This window comes from Schistocerca serialis, chromosome 6, assembly GCF_023864345.2.
Source record: "Schistocerca serialis cubense isolate TAMUIC-IGC-003099 chromosome 6, iqSchSeri2.2, whole genome shotgun sequence".
Lineage (NCBI taxonomy): Eukaryota > Metazoa > Arthropoda > Insecta > Orthoptera > Acrididae > Schistocerca > Schistocerca serialis.
Window position 1 is genome coordinate 274,473,714 of NC_064643.1, and position 20,265 is coordinate 274,493,978.

At 38.5% G+C, this 20,265-nt stretch overlaps 1 protein-coding gene across 1 annotated transcript in view; it reads right to left on the minus strand.

Annotated features, from left to right (window-relative positions):
* LOC126484049 (protein l(2)37Cc) overlaps positions 1-18,997 on the minus strand; it is a 31,671-nt gene extending 12,674 nt beyond the window's left edge. Inside the window, exons 1-4 of the mRNA XM_050107393.1 lie at positions 18,957-18,997; positions 18,527-18,627; positions 8,461-8,622; positions 913-1,055 (exon numbers count right to left, since the gene is read on the minus strand). Of these exons, the coding sequence (XP_049963350.1) occupies positions 913-1,055; positions 8,461-8,622; positions 18,527-18,614 (393 nt within the window). The 5' untranslated portion in view covers positions 18,615-18,627; positions 18,957-18,997. The remainder of the gene's footprint in view (positions 1-912; positions 1,056-8,460; positions 8,623-18,526; positions 18,628-18,956) is intronic.
* Between the last annotated feature and the right edge of the window lie 1,268 nt (positions 18,998-20,265).

A 20,265-nucleotide genomic window follows, 5' to 3' on the forward strand; every position in this document is an offset into this window, starting at 1 on the left:
CACAACAATTAAATGTATTGAGAAACAAGAAATCACAATAGTGGAAGTTTATCAAGAAATAAACAAATTATTGGGCAAATTACAATGTAGAAAATCTGAAAGATTTCTCACATCCTTTGTACATGAGACTCTAAGAAAGCTGGAAGAAGAGGGTGAAATTACTGTAGAACAATTTCATATTTATGCTGACATCATCTATGACTCTTGCATTGAGTATATTAAAGAATGGTGTTTACCATTTCTCACACCTTTCGAAGCATTTGACTGGGTTAATACTGTAAAGGAGCAGCTACAGTGGAAGGATATTCAGGACTGTTGTGTTTTTGTTAAAAGTATTGTACCAAATTTTCCTGTTGAAGACGACGAACTGTTCGATGAATTTTCATGTGCACAGAACTTCATAAAAAGTGAAGGAGACAAAAAACGTGTTAGTGCAACGTGGTGTAAAATATTTGCTTATTTCAAGCGTAAAAATGTTAACATGAAAAACATGATTCATTTGGTGGAGCTTTGTCTGGCAATTCCTGGGTCAAATGCTGCTGAGGAACGTGTGTGACTTTTATGATACAATTTCAAATGAAAATGCAATTCTTGATAAAACACATAAAAAGTGAAAAGTATGGTGATAGTGTGGCAGAATTGTAAAAAGTGATTTGGGATCATCTGAGTGCACATTGTAAAGGTAAACTTGTATGTGTATTACATTTAGTCAATACAATATTTATATCCTGTTTTTTCCTTCATTGTGCCAGGTTTTACTCTAATTTATTTTAAATGTCTCCTTTTTCAATGAAAATGAAATGGGCACCCTATACTAGGAGGTACCTTATGTCTTTTGTCACTTCAATGTGATGAAAACATAATGTAACTATTCATAATATTTACCAAATTATAAACAGTACACATACTTACAACAACAGCTTTAAGTACTTCTGTGGTGATTGACGGCAGTACTCTGTCATCGTAATCGACTCCGAGGATAGTGTAGATTCGTGGCAACTGATCCGGCAGAGGTCGGAATAAGATACGAAGAGTTATGTTGACATTCTGCAAATCTTTAATTGAACACAAACATTTGATAAGAAAAGTTAAGCATTATGTAGCACTATAGTAGAAGTACTCAAGCAAGAAAATGCCCCCAATTGTGTTTTAAAAAGAAGCCTCATTTACTAATAACTGTAAGCATTTTGATTGTTCAACAGTGAGGTCTCTAGCACCCATACTAAATCATTATTAGGTTAGCATGGTTATAACTATTAAAATAATTACCTGCTTCTCACCTCCGATGTTTTCCTTATGGGCTCCCAGACAAATGTACAATGGATGGAATTGGGAACTCTCACTTCTACAGAGACAAATTTGATAAATGACTTATTTTATGATTCTTCTGCAAAACTATAGATTCAAGTGCTTTGAAAAGTGGGGTGTTAGTAGTTCCTGACAGGCCAATTATGTGGTTTATATTATTTTTTATTGGGTGTGTAGTGGTTCCTTAACATACAAGGAAAATAATGGACCACCGAAGCTTGCACACATCAGCTAACCTGCATTTGAGCCTCTGCAGCACAATGTGGTTTTCAATTGTGGAATGACACTCAGTTTTTCATTGAACAGGTGACCTTTAAGATTACATAAGACTATAGTTAGAATGCGTCATATATGATGTTCATTACATTCAAAATATCCTTCATCCATTCCTAGCACTGCCGCAAGTCAAATCCTGAAAAATGATTGCACAGTATTTAAATAGTCTTACTGAGAATCTATTTAGGCAGCCTTTTTGGTAGATGGCACTGCAGACAGAGCCAAATTGAAAAGTGGTCACTTCATAAAAGTAATCATCAAATAATGCAGAAATGGCCTCAAGGCAGTGTATAAGTGTATTCTCTGCATTACAACAACAACAACAACAACACACTAAGTTTATTAACACGATGTTTTCAAAAATGTGACTTTCAACCTGTGGTTAAAAAGCCACCTGTGTTCATAAAGGAGAAAGGCCTGATAAGTTCAGTGATAGTCTGCTTGTCTACAGTTTCGCAAATGGAAACATGACAAAAACATTTGGTTACCTTGTGGCACAAATGCAATGACACAACAAACTCTTATGCTTGAGAAGAGGTAACCTATATGCTTTCATTTACAAAAATACCACGTTAAGTTCTGCCTCTGCAGAGGACACCCTTTATGCAGAGAATGTAGCACCTTGGCAAAAAATCACCTATCAAATTAAGATTTGTTACTTGCAGAACACGAAAAGATCCTTTCCATTCTAGTAGCCTCAGTTCATGTGTCATGCCCTCATTTTATCTCACTTTCATCAAGGTGAAGAGCCTGCAGTGAGTACTGTACAGTTCAAGGGGCAAGAAGCTCCATTCTTTCAGTGCAGTCCATACTTCTACTGGAATTTCATCATAATGCAAAATAACAGTTGAAAGATCTAATGGTCAGGGGCACTTTCTATGCTTTTGTTTTGTGCACCCTTCTCATCTGTGGAGGATGGTGTTAGTATATTTGTGGATACAAAGGCTGTTACATTTTCATTTCAACTGCTGTTTCCAGCACTGTACTATCTACTCAGTAATTGTCTTAAGCAGCTGACATAGGTGTCATCTGTCTCTTAACGCAAATGCTGCTGCCATGTTCAACTCAATGTAAGTAGGGAATTACCTTCACATATGATTCAATTGTTAAAATTAAAGACTGAAATGTTTAATGCCAAAGCATAATCTGACAGATTTCTTCCATACTGTCAACCAATTACACATATCAAATCAGTAAAATGCAAAGTTTTGTTAAATTACTCATCACAATCCTGAAAACTTAGGGCATGACTAATAAGAATGTATATCTGTTCTGATACAAGAAAAGTAGATGTAAAAGGGCATACCATAGATTATTTTCCATGTACTTTAATATTTTTGTCCAATTTTATATGAAAATAGAATTCTTCACTCTGGTGTTCACGGTCATTTGGAAACTGCAATGAAAGCACTCCCACGTAGTTTAAAATGTTTGAAAAGTAAGTGTCAGACAGGGTAATATTAACAAAACTTTGCAATTTACTGATATACAGAACCATTTGCAAACACTGTCAGCTCAGTAGCCACTTGAAACTGGTATTTGAGAAAAGAGCTCTTTGGTTACATACCTTCAGCAAGAACGCTGTACTTATTATGTACACAGAAATGAAATGAGAAGTTACATTTAGAATTAGATGTGATGAATGACTTCCATGATGTCTCATGCAAATTAGTCAGACTGGCACCTGTCTTTATCCATGGTGAGATTGAAAATCTCGTAAGTATGTAATAAACCACTAGTACAAGGACAACTTCAGACAAACTGAAGCAATTCTTCAATAATATGCGTAACTGTTGCAATATAGAGGACATCTGTCAAATGAAGCCCTGATGTTAGACATTTCAGGCTTTAATTTTAACAACTGAATAATTTCTTATGCTAATTTCCTGCTTGTGTTGAGTTTAATGTAGACTTTGTACCATGCTGCTATTTGGCAGCAATGTATTAAGATGTCTTTTTTTTTAAGTTGTTAGGTTCACACTTTTAATGAAAATAAAGACATCAATAGCTCCCAGTGAATATAACAACTGAAGGTATAATGAAGTGCTAATTTAATTTGTATGCAAAAATGGCTACTGCAGTTTAGCATCTTGAACTAAGTTGATACAGTGGGTACATGCCATAACATCGTCACCTGTGAACCCGTGACTTTACCAGTGTGCATCCACACTCACGTGTGGGTCACAGGTTGTACAGTAGCAAATATTTTGTAAAGACACCTCTAGTTACCTTCTGGCTGAGAAGTCTCCTCAGATGTGTTAAAAGCACTTGCAGCAAGATTACTGGATATCTGAAAAACACACTGTTCCTCCATTGTATTTAACAGTGGTCTCTGATGTTAAATATCTCATTATTAAAATGAATTTTCTTGCTATTGCCAGTCCCCATTGCTATCCCCTCTGATTCGGTCAATATCAGCTTTTTTTGCTGCCCAAATAACAAAACTCATTTACTACTAACAGGGACCTATATTCTAATTAATTCCTTGGGCATCACATGATTAAATATGAGTACATTCAACAACCATACAGGATAATGATAAAGTTTACAAAACATTGTAAAAAAACCAGTATAGGCAAGTGAAAATAATCAATTTTTGAAAACATAATGCATCTGGAGAGAGGAAAAATCTATTACCAATCGGTGGCAGGAAGAAATTTGCAATCTTTTGGAGCCAGTGGCGCCTCCTACTGGCAGAAGGGTTGGAGGGGGAAGGAAGAAGAGCAAAGGAAAATAACTGGTGATGTTTAGGAAATTTGGAGAGTTTGGGTAAGTCACCCCAAATCCCAGGCCAAGTGATGCTTACTGTATGTATGAGAAGGAAAGTTTGATTGTTGGGGACTGTGCCGGATGAGATTTGAAAACCTGAGAGCTTAAAGGTGGAGGATAGTGCAATACAGAGATTATTAACGAAACATCATTCACGAGTTACTAAGAGTGGAAAGCAATGTGCACTGTATGTGGCAGAGATTGAGGTGGTGGTGAGCGGGGTTGGGGAAAGACAGGGCAGATAAAAGATACAGAAAATCAAAAGGGAATGAAGAAAAGAATACTGACACTGAAGAAATTAGCTTAAATTAAAGCCAGGTGGGTGGTGAGAACTAAGGACACGTTGTAATGCCAGTTCCCAACTGCGGAGTTGTGAGAAAGTGGTGCCTGGGGGAAGAATCCAGATGGTACACGTAATGAAACAAGCACCGAGCCCATGACTGTCATGCTGGAGAGGATATTGTGTGTTGTCAGTATAAACCCTCTGCCTATTCTCGTTCATCCTAATTGATAACTTGGTGGCAGTTGTGCCAATGTAGAAAAACCACACTGTTTACATAACAGTGTACAGGACATGTGTCGCTTCCCATTCATAGAATAAGTTTTGCCAGTTACAGGAATGGTAGAGGTGGTTGTGAGAGGATACACATGATAAGTCTTACAGCAGGAATGGTCACAGGGAGAGGAGCCAAGGGTAGGGAAGTGGGTACTGAAGGAGGAAAATAGGGTTTGACAAAGATATTGTGGAGGTTATGTGGGTGACAAAAAGCTATTATAGGTGTAGTGAGGAAAATGTTGGACAGAACGGATGTCATTTCAGGGTATGATTTTAGGAGGTAATAGCCTCGTCAAAACAGCTGATTAATACATTCAAGACCAGGATAATACTGTGCAATACCATGTGTACTACTAAGTTGTTTTTTTGGATGTGTCAACAGTATCAGTACTGGATGTGAAGGCACCGGAAATCTGCTTTGAACTAGGATGATGGGATAATTATGTCCTCTGAAGGCTGAGGTGAGACTGATGGTGTATTACTGTAAAGAGCCTGCACCTGAACAAATATGTTTGTCTCACATGCCAAGCCTGTGGGAACATTTGACATGGAAAGGATAGCAACTGTCAAAATGTTTGTCCCGTTGTTTATTACTAGGTTTAACGTGAACAAAAGTGTGTAACTGACCTTTGGTGAGGATGAGTTTAACATAAAAGAAAGTGGCATGGGATTCAGAATAAAACCATGCAAAATTTAATGGAAGAATGTATTTAGAGATTTGTAGAATTTTAACAGCTTAGCATTACCACAGTCCGCCACTTGTGGTAGCGTTCTCAGTCCCTGAGCATGGGGTCCCAGGTTTGATTCCTGGCGGGGTCAGGGATTTTCACTTGCCCCCAGATGACTGGGTGTTGTTGTCTCATCTTCATCACCACCATTCATCCCCATTACGGTCAGAGGAAGGCAACGGCAAACCATCTCCATTAGGATCTTGCCTAGTGCAGCGGTGTGGGCTCCTGCCTCGTTCCCCTATACTCTGTCAAGAAGCGTGGGACTTCATTTCCATTTTTCCCAGCCTCACCATGAGGCTATATCGCAAAGATGTCATCAATGTATCTAAACCAAACCAGGGGCTGAATCCTTACGGATCGCAAGAAATCTCCCTCCAAGTGATCTATGAAAAGAGTGGCATAGGAAGGGGCCATAGGAAGGAGATTATACGTTCCCATGGTTGCGTCCCTCAGTGATAAAGTAGTTGGTAAGTATAGAACTGATTAAGGTGAGCAGGAAGGACAGCATAAGTACAGAATCAGGTGGGTGCTGACTGAGAAAATGTTAGCAGCAGACAGACCATGTACATGGAGGATGTTGGTATAAACGGAGGTGGCATCAATGGTAACAAGCAGCTGTATGGTGAGAGTGGGACAGGCATATATTTCAGACAACCTAGGAATTGGTTGGTGTCTTTAATATAGCAGGGAAGTCTTTGCGCTTTAGGTTGCTGGTGTTGACCAGCTAAAGCAGATTATACGTTCGGCGGGTGGTCTGAAGCCAGCAACTATGGGATGACTAGGGCGATTGGATATCTGGATCTTAGGAAGAAGATAAAAGGTAGGGGTGTGGTTTCGGTGAGGTACGGTAACAAGTTTATGAATTGAGGTGTCGGTCCTTGTGGGGGACCTGCTGGAGGATCCTGCTCCATGAGATCTACGGTGGTCTGCGGAGTCCAGGGCAATTGGTTGGTGGTGCACACCGGTGACACAGAGGTCAGCCAAGTGAGGGTATCATGCAGCGACACCGCTGAAGAAGATATCAGAGACAGTGAAGGAGACCATTTGGCTTTGTCCTGATTCCTTGGAGCCTTTGCGGTTGGCAGGTGATGATTCAGATGTTTGTTGACTGGAGGGATGTAAAAGGTGTTTCCGGGAGTATTCCTGTCCTTTTTGCCCTGCTGGTTGTGTAACAGATGATTTCATGAAGTGAGGCGAAAATTTGGTGGCTTATTGCACAGCTGGAGGAGGAGGAGGAGGAGGAGGAGGAGGAGGAGGAGGAGACAGGGATACTACTGTGACATGGGGCTATTTTACAACCGTGGTGCTGAATTTGAAGTCCCACATCTGCGTGACCAAGTCCTTCATGGAGCGAGATGTTGCAAAAACGGTACTATAAGTGCCGGATGGTAAAATTCGTGGTTTCCAATTAATCAACAACTTGCGAGTGACAGGGTAAGGCACTCCTTCACATGGATCTGCTGCATGGCACGCTCATTGAGATGCACAGGAAAGTCTCGGGAGGAGGCTGCATACCACATGTTACGTATTATGATGGGTGTCGACAGGACATTTGAGTGTCATCGTAATGATGACACTGGTAGCAGCGCACTGTGTTCGGAACATGCTAACTTCACAGCCTTCTTTGATCTTTGATGGAAGCACTACTCTGCCAAACATGAGAAAAAGAGTGTGTGGCTACTTAGGATGCATGTACCTTTTTCATAATCCGATAAGACTCCAGTGATGCCCTGATTAGAGAGTTAAGTTTGGTTTTCTGCCTCGGTCAGACCACTGAATGGCCTAGTGTAAACAACACCATGCGAAGAATTTGGCAATCGATGGGCCTCGACATGAATAGGATAGCTGTGGAGGAGTGAAGCTGCAAGCAGTTGTTGTGCTTGAGAATCAGAATTTGTCTCCAAAAGCAAAGTGCCATTGTGTAAACGAGAGCAGGATTTCACAGGGCCAGCAACTTCATCAACACCTTTCTGAATAATAAACGGATTAATCACAGCAAAGGACTGACCGTCTTTAGTACGTAAAACCACGACGAACTGCTGGGCAGCTGGGAATGTCTTTGAATCATTAACCTCATTCCTTTTACATACAGTAGACACAGACCACAAAGATGATGATCGAATCATTGCGAGAAAATCCTCCGTGACTGCCAGCATCTCCGATGGTGTGCTGCTTCCAACTGGGGGCCCTCCCTCAGAGTGGGGTTCACCCATCTTAGGTGATTGTTCACACCTCAGATCAAACTTCCTGAACACCTGATGGAGGTACCAGCTGGCAATTTGGGAAGGTAAGAGTTCAGGCAATCATGCCTCCCTGGGCCTGGTCTGTACCAGAGGGTATGTGCGAACCCTACCTGTTGACGTGCAGCTGGGAATTATGCATTACCCAGTCACCTGTTAAGCATCAGGCGTGGGCCGGCCTTCAGGAGCACACAGGGAGGACGAAGGAAAAGAGGAACCTCAGATGCCAAAGCGGAGGAAGAACAGGAGAAGAGCAATGAACAAAGAAACAATGGAGGGACTGTTCTGATATCAGGCTACTGAAAATTCAGGACATATTCCCAAAAATATCCCCATGTTCCCCAAGGGAGAGGAAAAAGAATAGCAGGAGGATAGACATGCAGCATGGAAAGGAAAGAGTGCTGCAAAGGCTTGGGGTCCCACAGTAACCAAGAACAAACTCCAAAGAGTGGTGAGCCCCATGGTGGGACTTGGTCTGATAACACATGACACTTTAATCGGCTGTAAGGAGTGAGTTTCCAAAGGCCCTGAACGTATTTCTCTACTTATATGAACAAATTTAATACATGTAGAACATTACCTTTGCTTCCTGTGATAACAGGCACATTCCTCGGTCTCGAACGTATGTCAAAAATTATTGGTCTTTGTATCCATGGTATGAAAAAATGGGTTCCCTCACCCACCACCTGGTTCTTTACACCAGCAAATCTGTCAAATATAACAGCCCTGTGGCCACCATCCACTGTGAATAGATAGCAATTATGATCTTAATGACAAGAATGAAGTTATGCAAAATATTTCAATACAACAAAAGTAAAAAATACATTTTAACAAAATAAATACTATATAACAACTAATTCTCTGGGGGGAAAATCGTAATAAGACATTAAAGCACTTTAAAATTATGTCACTGTCATAAAAAGAATACAAGCTTGAACTGGGGAAAAACTGGTCTTGCACTTTTAAGGAATCGTCCTTTAATTTACTGTGATTTAGGGAAAACACAGAAAACCTAAATCCAGATCGATGGACAATGCTTTAAACCATCATCATCATAATTAGAAGGTCAGTGCCATAGCACTGCACCATCTCTCTTACCTGAAACAAAACACGAATGAGACAACCATATCTTAAAACAAAGTATTCCATTAGTGGCAGAAACTAAAATTTGTTAGTCAATTTTTAGCTCCAATCAGATTACAAGGAATTAGTATTAGGATCCACTGTTTAGCTTTTGTAGACAATCTGGTTTCTAAGGGGAAGAGGAACAACAGAAAGAGTAAGTCTCCAATTCTTATTTGAAAGGGGAAAAAATGCACAAACAGCAAGTTGGCAAACAAATATCTAAAAACTAAATGTAGAAAATTCTGGAGTGTTTCTCAGTTCAAATGTGTAGGTGAAAATATTCAAAACACACACACACACACACACACACACACACACACACCCCTGGAACTCACTGGTTATGAACATGTGTAGACGTGTATTTCTTAACTCGGTTGCTGTTTTTCGCCATTACTTTTGTGGTCCTTATTAGGCTTAACGATTGTACGCCATATGCCTGTCTCCTATAGTGAGGTCTGCAAGGTCCTCCAGCTTATTATACATAGATGTAAAATGCCCTCTTTTAATAGAAGTTTGCATGTTTCTCATTTTTTATCCTATGACTATGGTGCATTATTACGCTGGATCACTGTGTGTCCTCACTAATTTAAAATCTACCTATCTTTCATGATGTAAAACTTGACTCAGGTCTTACCTTCTGTAAGCCTTGGTTAGCTGTTGACTTTTAGTTAACAGGTTTTAAACTGACCCCACTTTTAATATGTCCCTTTGGTGCTACTGCTGCTAGCTATTAACTGTCATAATAGTTTATGACAGTGTGGACTGTAAAGTTTTGTTATCTTCAATTTTTTTTAGTACCAAGATGCTTTTAAATAGGAGTGGCATGTGTGTATGTTCTTTTAATTGATGATAGTGCCTATTGTTCCACGTTGCCATATACATCCTCACTAAATCAAAAACCTGTATGCCACTTGTGGAAAGAGGGAATTTTCATTGCGTTTTAAAGTTTATAATAAATTTTATGCAGTCGTCCTAAGTAATGTCTGATGTCACTTTGCCATTAACTTAGGTTTTACGGCACCAAACTCACTGGTGGTTTCTGAAATGTTAGATGGAACTCTTTTATGTGTATTGTTGTAAGTAAAAACAATTATCATCTCCCATCTCTTGCTATTTTCAGTATAACACCTGATGATGGGCTTATAACAGCCCAAAACTGATCATGTTCTAGAGAAAAGAACTTTACAACTGTAGCAGTATTTACAACCGCTGGTGTAATGCTCAGTTGCAGGTGTTCCTCTGACAGGATTGTTTTTAGATACAAAAGTGTATTGAAAATGCTCAGTGAACTTAAATGAGACTCTTTCAAAGAAGGGTGATACACTCACAAAACTGTGTTCAATAATTCAGAGAAATGGTTCTTGAGAAAAACTGTATACTACACAATTAGCCTATGCTGCTCGTAGAGATCATGAGGATAAGATAAGGGAGAATAAAAAAAATCATGTACAGGCTACATGTAGAGACATTTTATTGTTTGCTATGAAAATGGGATTGGAGGCAGGGGAAGTGCAGTCATTCACAGTGATAGGTGTTATTCATTGTTACAAAGCAAGTTGCAGGAGCCATTAACTTAACGCTGTGTAACACAACCTCTTGTCTTGACAATGATCTCAATTTGCAAAGTAGGGGTTCCACAAGTTTCTTCGGGTTTGCTGTGTCCAGCTGAAGCCAACTCAGTTGTGCCTAGGTCTTGTGGGGATGCTGACTGCTATGATTCACCTGCTGTTCCAAATATGCACTCCCAAGCATTTATGATGGGATTAATATTGAATAATTTAGTGGGCTAGTCAAGGGGTGACAGGATGCCTAAGTGTTCATGAAACAAGGAATATTTGCATTCAGCCCTTTCGAAACTACTGCTGCTGCCATCTTGGAAAACCATGTGTCCACAGCAGACTTATATTGAGAGGGGGTGAGGGGTGAGGAGGAAGTGCAAGACTTATTATTCAGAACACTGAATAAACATTCTGGTTAATCTTCAAACTAACCTGAATGAATGGGCTCACTACAAAGAAAAAATGAAAAGCCTAAAAACCTCCAGAACCACCTTCAGACTGAAATACAACCTCCAAACACTGCAGATTAATTGCCTCATTGGGTAGTTTCTGAACTTTATGCCTGCCACCATTTGAACACGGGCAAAATCAAGACTCAGCGGACAACAATGTATGCCTCCTGACAGCTACTGTCCAGTTTCTGTGCTGTTTGGCACACTGAAGACTTGCAGATGTATGTGGACTGTAAGCAATTGCCTTTTTGTGAGATACACGACTCATAATGTACACTGCATGCAGGTTCTTTCCCTATGCTGATTCAGAAACTGGTTGAGATGGATCTGCCTTCACAACAGCAGCAATTCCCTCAATTTTGAACCTGACTGTCACCAACAAGGCACGACATTCGTCTGTGGTCTCTATCAGTTACGAGCTTTTAACAACCACTGTTCACTGGCTAAGTGTGGTACATCATTCTTTTAGATATGGAGGACAGTTCTGGCTGATACACAAGCATATCAGCCAACTTCATTCACAGTGTTGTATGTGATCACATACAAACTTGATAGCTTCATTCTGCCCTTCTATCACATCTCCATGTCGATCCACCTTATTGTGGCACTGTGTGACTGGGAAGTACACACTAAATAACTGCAATGACTTATGTAAGCAGTGGAACCATCTACAATGCTCCAGAGCTATAAGTGTGTGTGTGTGTGTGTGTGTGTGTGTGTGTGTGTGTGGGGGGGGGGGGGGGGGGGGGGGCATTAATAGGGTGAGTAAAATTTTTGTCTGGTGATCTTATATGTAAAAGCAAAGTGATGACACATGCCCAAATGGTACTGCATGCTCTTGTATCCACTTTTCTGTGTCTGTTTAATATCAATTATTATTGTTCTTATGCACAATAAGTACCCTAACTTCAGTTTTTTGCAAACAATTCACTGTAAATAACTATCACATTTTTTAAAACAGCTTTAGACACATGGCATTGCAGTTATCTCTGATAACCAACTCCCATCATTAAGAGAAACACCCAAGGATGAGCAATGAGTCAAGATATATGTTAACTGCTTGAATATCAAAAGCAGATTAAAGTAAAACATTTATCTCAGATAAAACAGAAGATGTATGAAGAGACTTTCTATACAGTGTCCCATTTATTTTGACCACCCTAAATAACTTTTGTCCAGATGCAAATTACAAAATGTTTCAAGCAAATGTTCTTTAGCCATCAGGGGGACATTAATCAGCATGATTGCTTTTGTTGTAGCTTTTTTATTCGGTAATTCATTTCCTCTTCTAATGACCTATTCAGAAATGTATCACGGTGTACCATTCACTGAAACACAACATCACTAATTACATAACACAACATTAACTTTGAGCCTGCGATCACAAACTCGTCCACTTGCTAGAGTTGTCAGAAAACAAATGAAAACCAAGTAAAAACATAACACAAAATTGACTTTGACTACTGTACCATTGCCCAGGAGTAGAATATTCAAAGGGGCTCAAAGTGGTGGCCATAGACACCGATACACTAGTGCACTCGTTGAATGAAAGAATTATTTACTGCTTACAGTGTTGCCTCCTGAAGAGAATTACAAGCAATCACAATATGTTCCTGCATGTCCTCTGGAGTTGTTGGAATATTGTGATAGACAACGTCTTTAATGCATTCCAAAAGAAAAAAGTCCTGAGGATTTAAATCAGGAGACCTAGCAGGCCAAGTAACTGCTCCTCCCCGACCAATCCATCTGGCAGGATACCTTCAGTATTGAACACGATGTGAATGCAAGGCATTATGTGCTGGACATCCATCAAAGTGATACCACATAAGCATTCTGGTTCTTAGTGGCACTGCATCCAGAAGAGGAGGAAGAATTCGTCTGAGGAAGTTGGCATACACTGTGCCATTTTAGACTACCACTGATGAAATAAAAGTCAATAATTTTAGTACCAAGCATCCCACACCAGATGTTAACTCTCCATTGACACTGACTACACCATTGTGGGTTGTTGCTGGACCAATAATCCATGTTCCTTGTATTCACCTGTCCTTTGTTTGAGAAGGAACATTCATTGGTAAGTAGAACATTGGAGAAGTAGTTCGGGTTGGCAAGGATTTCCTGCTGTGCCCACTGACAGAACTGTACACGATTCTGGAAATCATTCCCATGCAATTCTTGATGTAGGTGTACGTGGTAAGGATGGAACTGGTGACGTGAAAGAATACGATGTACACTTGTTTTAGGAATGCCAATCTCATGTTCAAGTTGTCATGTGCTCACATGTGGATTCCGAGCAACGGAAGCGAGAACAGTAACTTCGGCAGCTTCGTCTGTGCAAGTGCTATGACGATTGTGTTGTCGTAGGTTGAAACTTCTCGTTTCCTGAAGAGTCGGAACAAGACGAGAAAACATCTGTCGGGAAGGTGGGTTCTTGTCAGGATATCGCTCTCTGTACAGTTCCGCACCTGCGCAGCATTTCGCCTACCTTCAACAACAACAACAATAAAAGAAACGTTATGTCGATGCAGTTTGTTGGAAGGACAGCCTTTACTGTATGCCTACTCTACACAACAGTATTTAAAAGGACTAAAGTACTGTACTAAATGTACCTGCAAATAAGAAAACAGTATTGCAATTACTGTTCTGCTAACTTACATTCCCCATAGACGAGTAGCATTTCTACCTTCTCTTCGCTGGTGTACATTCTACTCACACAACTCTCAACTGACGATGGTTGACAGAATGATGGGTGTGCATTAAGTGTTCCATTACCCTGAGTACCTGCAATAAGCGCTGCAAGTGTCAACATCAGTGTTGTGTTATGTAATTGATAATGTTATGTTTCAGTGAATAGTACACTGTGATACATTTTTGAGTAGGTCTTTACGAGAGGAAATTAATTACCAAATAAAAAATACAGGGTTCCATTTAAAAAAGTCATACCGCTGTTCATATCTTTGTAAAAAACGAAGCTACATAAAGGCAATCATGCTGACTGATGTCCCCCTGACCGCTAAAGAACATTTGCTTGAAACATTTTGTAATTGGCATCTGGACAAACAGTTATTTATGGTGGTAAAGGTGAATGGGATACCCAGTTTACTGTGCTTTATGGACTTTTACAACACATTTTCTTCGAAAAATTGCATCCAAAATTCAGGTGCATTACTTGTAATTAAAAAACAAATCTTAAAAATGGCCATATATTCGATGCCACATGAAACCTACACCTATATTGCAACAATGGATTTGACTGGCAGCAGCAGTGCATTGATGCAACGAACATGAGTTGCGGGGTTTCACAAGCTTCCTAACACAGTCTACACCCCCCCCCCCCCAAAAAAAAAAAATCACTAACCCAGAACACTGTCTAGCCTATGATGCATCATTACAGTCTATGGCGCCAGTGAACTTGAATTGAAATCAATTTGTCTTATCGGTATCAGCACAATGTTTTTGTTAGTAGCTAGTTTCATGATGGAAAAAATAAAAGATATTCATATGATGTGGGCTACAAATTGAAAGTAATAACATGTGCAGAAGAACATGGGAACAGAGTAGTTGAGAAGCAGTTTGGCCTTCATCCACAGAAAAGCCACTCGCAATTGGTGGACTATTAAAGAAGAACTGAAACAAATGAGGAAGACTAAATGTGCAAATAGAGGAATGAATGCAAAATGGCCAAAACTAGAAGATGATGTATTGAAATGGATTCAAGGACTCCATCAAAATACCACTGGAAACAATACAAAAATGATTCAAATACACTCTCATAAGCTAGCACTACAATGGAACTTAAGAGGCTTTAAGGGTGGAGTTGGACGTTGCTACACGTTTCTGAAGTATCATGGACTTAGTATCCAAACCAAAACAAAAATATCCCAGAAAATGCACATGAGTATGAAGAGAATATTTTCTCTTTCTATCACTTTATTATTCAACATAAAAAGAAAACCACAGTGGAACTAAACCAAATAGCGAAAATGGACAAAATTCCTCTGACATTTGGTGTGCTGAGTAACAGAACTGTTGCCATGAAAGGTACTAAAACTGTAACTATAACAACAAGTGGACATGAAAAAATGCACTACACTGTTGTCCTTTCATGTTGTGCTGACACTACTTAAATCAATGCAATGATCATTTTCAAGTGCAAAACAATGCCAAAACCTTTTGAAATACAACCAGGTGTTGTTCATGTACATGACAAGGGTTGGACGGATGAGGCTGGTATGAAATTATAGATTAACAAAGTGTGGGAGAGAAGGAAAGAGGACTTATTGACTAAGGGTTCTCTTCTTGTGCTATATCAATTTAGTAGTCATTTGAAAAATTCTGTGAAAGAGAAATTGTGACGGACATATAAAGTGTGTTGTTGTTCCAGGAGGACTTACTTTACAATTGCAACCTCTTGATGTTATCACAATTAAACCATTTACAGTGTATGTGAGAAACGAATGGAACAAATGGATGAAACCCAACATGAATTCACACCGAAGGGAGCTTTAAAACTACCCACAACCAGACAAGTGTGTCAGTGGGTAAAACAATTACTGTTAAGTCTTTCAAGAACTGCAGCATAAGTAACGCTCTTGAAGGCAGTGAAGACCATCTTATTTATGAAGAGGAGAGTGATGACAACAAAGAAGAAGAAGAAGAAGAAGAAGAAAGTTCAGAGATTTAAAAGGTCAGTTCAGCTTTATAAACTACGAATTTTTTTTGTCTCACTTAGCAATCTAATAATAAAAACGGTAAAATAAAAAAAGCTTAAAAATTAAAGTAGCATCTTACAGTCCACAATATACAGTAGTGCCGAGTCACATTTACCCAATGAATTTTACACTATTTTTGTAGGTGCATGAACATTAAAATTTATTCCTATTTCGGCTGAGCCACTTTACTTTGTTCAACATGGGATACTGTGAATCACTGAGGTTACGACCAATTGTTTGTTGTGAATAAGTTTTAGGCCTGTTTAGCTGCCACAGCAGTGTCTCTTAGAAGCACGTCTGTGACTGTCATTTAAGCATTTACCTTAGCAATTTACGGAATCCATGAAATAGTTAAATCTGGACAGCCACACAAGGAACTAAACCAGTTTTTCAGAACGCCTTAGCAAGCGGATCCAGGATAAAACTTGGTGGGACTCATTTTTCTCCCCCTCGATTCTGAATTAGGTTTTATTCTCTGGTCGATTATATAATGTAGGTAAGCCCCCTCCTAGTAAGAGGAATGCCATTAATGAAATAATATTTTAGTTTTTCCTGCAAACATAATTTCATGGAACACAAAATGTAGAACTTTCACACATTCACAGAAAATTCCAATATATTTTTTGTTGTTTAGCTCAATCTGTAATAATAGTAAGTTTCTTTTTGTACATATGGAATACACTGTTGCAATACTAAGGCTGTCAGGAAGTAAACCTTGAGTCTATGGTGAAAGTTAACTTGATGGTGGTCCTATCACATCCCACGATAACACTGTTGTACAACAATAACCATCAGTAGCAATACCGTGTTTAGGGTTAAAGTTATGCAGCAGAACTCCCCCCCCCCCCCCCCACCAAATGCATTTTTGTGGCTTATGTACAATACGTAATATGGGTAAAAATATTCTTCAGAATCTTGTTCATTATCCAATAAACATACTGTGAATTTATCTTGCACTTTTAGATTTTGTGACAAAAAGTGTGTTTAATGTAGCATTTAAATATGTTGCTTAAAATACACATCAGGCTAAGCTACAACTCAATCTGTTACCATAATCCTCATTTGACATTCACAATGTTGGCTTTGCCTACCCACATCCAGATTAACACCTTTCCACCTATCCTAGAACTTCAGCTGTGTTACACATTAGTCGGACATCACCACAACGAAGGTTTCAGTGGGATTCAATATCACACTCTAGCTGATTTTTGAAATTTAAATTAATTTAATGTTGTCAGAGTTGTACTCAGTGTTCATCTGAGTAAGTACTGTACACCTGGCCAATGGTTCCAGTGTGTCATCTCTGGCACTGTTATTCCCTGCAAACTCATTATTTCCTTTGCTTTATACCCAATTTTTTTTTTTTGTCAATATGATTCAGTTTTGTTTACAACAGACTCCACCGAGACAACATGATTTGCTGCATCTCAGCATGCTCTTTAGCAGTTTGGAAGCCTTTAATGTAACACCCTGCATAAGTTTGGGAGGGGAAACATCTTTGCCAATGATTTCAAAACTGTTGCGCAGTTGCTCTGGTTTGAAGTATTTACCATCATTTAACACACTTTTTTAGTATCAGTATACTGACATATCTATAACTATAAGAGCATTAAACTAACAGATCATTAAGTTTTTGTACAGTATCTTATTACCTAATTTAGTTTGTCTTACAGCACTTCAACAATGCAGTGATCACTGTAGCATCAACTATCCCTGGAGAGACCCTTTTCTACGTCACGGGAAATGTGTCAGCAATGTGATATTGATTACATTCTGTCATTAAATTTTCTACATTCTAGCATGGTTATTTCTCAAAGTTAATGTTAAAATTAGGTGCCTAAAAATTTTTTTATGTCTCTTTCTTGTAAATATACACAAAGAAAATGCTAGGTATTCAGGTCTTCAGGCTGCCATAGCTTCTCTTTGCTATCTGCTACGCAAAACCAATAAATTAACTTCTTTAAGTTAACTGATCAACATTTTCTTTAACAAATGGTCATGCAACATAAATATCCTAAGTGATTCATTACAGTTAAGAGTATAGATCATTTCGTTCTTGTTATGCCACATTCTGAAAGAAAAATGAACAATAATGATAAAGTGCTAATTGATATGGTTAGATTATGTAAGTCCACACTTTAGGATGACAGAGCCACCATTGCAGTGAATTAATAATCTATATATGCATCATATGATCTAAACAAATCATCTAAAAGAATATTTCATAGTTACTTCTTAACATTTTAAATAAAATGTTCATAAATACATTACTTAGGGTCGTGTTGGAAAAAAATTATGGCATTCTGCACCAGTTAGTATCATATCTAGCACCTTAACGGCCACCAACCTTCAAAGTGTGTTTTGGGAGATAATTCGCTTCACAAATTATTATGTAATGTACACATACTTACAAGACATTATATAAGGACAATGATACGCCACTATACATCTATATACATAGACCAAATAGTCTGGTGGTTTATCGAAGAATTGTTACCAGCCTCAAAATCAGATTAATCTATTTGTGCACTGAATTTAGCACAGCTATTTCATTTTTAAAGCAAGCCCAAATTTGGATGTATTGGCCAGGGCACTGCTTGACGGTCTAGACAATTTTCATTAAAAAGACGAAATAAAATGCATCACGACTGTGAGTAAAATACAGGCAAACAAAAAAAAAAAAAAAAAAAAAAAAAAAAAAAAAAAAAGTTTATGCGTTCAACTGACACTCTGCACGAGCCACGTGAAATGTTTTTCGCCGATGCAACAACCAAGAACACACTACAAATTATGCTTACCATTATATAATGCGGAATTAACAACACCGCCAACTACAGCCACTCCCAGACCAATCTGACCGAGCCTGTTAAAAAACTGGGCTGCCATGGTACATTCAAAACTGAAAACAAACAAAATCAATTATATATAAATTATGTTTACGTATGAACCTACGTATTTACGCTTATTACACACTATAACAAATGTTATGACAGCAACTGGACAACAAGCTTCCTGATGCAATATCCACTCAACATAGACCGGTGAGTAGCATAAGCTTTTTAACGATGTAAACTATTGGCTACGGAGGTTGTCCTATGACAATATAACAGGGCTTTATTCCATTGAAATTCACACAAGTGTAATACAACCACAAAAAATGAATATTAAAATTAACTCATGTAACTTAAAGTTTATACATACTTTTTTGGCTATATCTACAGTACAAACCTGCTGGTGATCAGGGCGAAACCAAAGATGACAATGTGAAGATACTACGGTAAACACGGATCAACATCTATTACTTTGACATTCCAACGATGATTGGCGCCAATGGTTTGTGAAATCTTCAGGATTACAGACCTTAGAAGAGAAACCAGCGACAAATTAAAAAGCGATTTGGCCTTGTGGCATCATTAAAAACTCTTAAGACGTTCATACTGAACACTGGAGTAACGTCCTGCAAAGTGAGGAATGCTTACATATCTTATGCCTGTAGGCTAAAGGCGAATTTACACTCACCGTAATGTCACTTCAAAGCATTTCACAGTGCTTTTAAAATGGCAAAATTCACGCAGACCGTCAAAGGACGCAACAGACAGCCACGTCACATCACGCTATGTCACGTCAAGGTTTCTCAGGAAGAAAGTTCTGCTAACATCTGAAGTTAACCATATTTTCATCTCCCTCACTTATGTTGTAGCAGTGGAGTGTATTTTTTATCTTCATCGCTCTTTCTTTTTTGTTATTATTATGCTAGTTTTCTTGGAAAATTGCAATTATTTCATGAAAACATGGATTTTTTCTCATTGAGTGTTGTTTCATAAGTGAGGTCAGATATCTGAAAGAAAAAAAAAATATTTACGCTTTACAATAACAGAACAGAGCTGACATCCACACGATATACTATTAGTATTAGTAGTAGTTGTTCTTTATTCATCCAGAGACAATTTACATTGCATGGATTCTGTCAGAAAATACATACAGACACACATACACATGTAAGGATGTACAGTATCCTAAAAATACAAGGGTGCACAGTACCATACATATCTCACATTAAAATTTCACATACAACTTTGAGTAACTACATAGAAGGTATTTTTCATGGAATACGTAGTTCACATTTAAATAAAAACACATAATAGTTGTAACACTTTTGTTGAAAAGACTAATTCGCATCATAGCAAACATTTTGATAAAAATGCTGTTGATATTGACTATGACGTGTAGAACATGAATATAATTATTTGCTACTAGGTAGTTGGAGGTATTCGTTGACATTTTAATAGTAGCTGATCATTAAAAACTTGAATCTTAATTCCTTAAATGTTGACAATTTTTTAAATTTATTTTATATGTGCTGGAAGTTTGTTATACAATTTTGTGTCTTGAACGTTGTTTGTTTCAGTGCAACAGCCTTGTTTACTCTTTTTACATGGATATCATTGTACATTCTTGTTTTATTTGAATGAAAATCTGAATTGGTTCTGGAATTTTTTACGTTTGTATCTAGAGGCATGGTAAAGGTAGAATATGT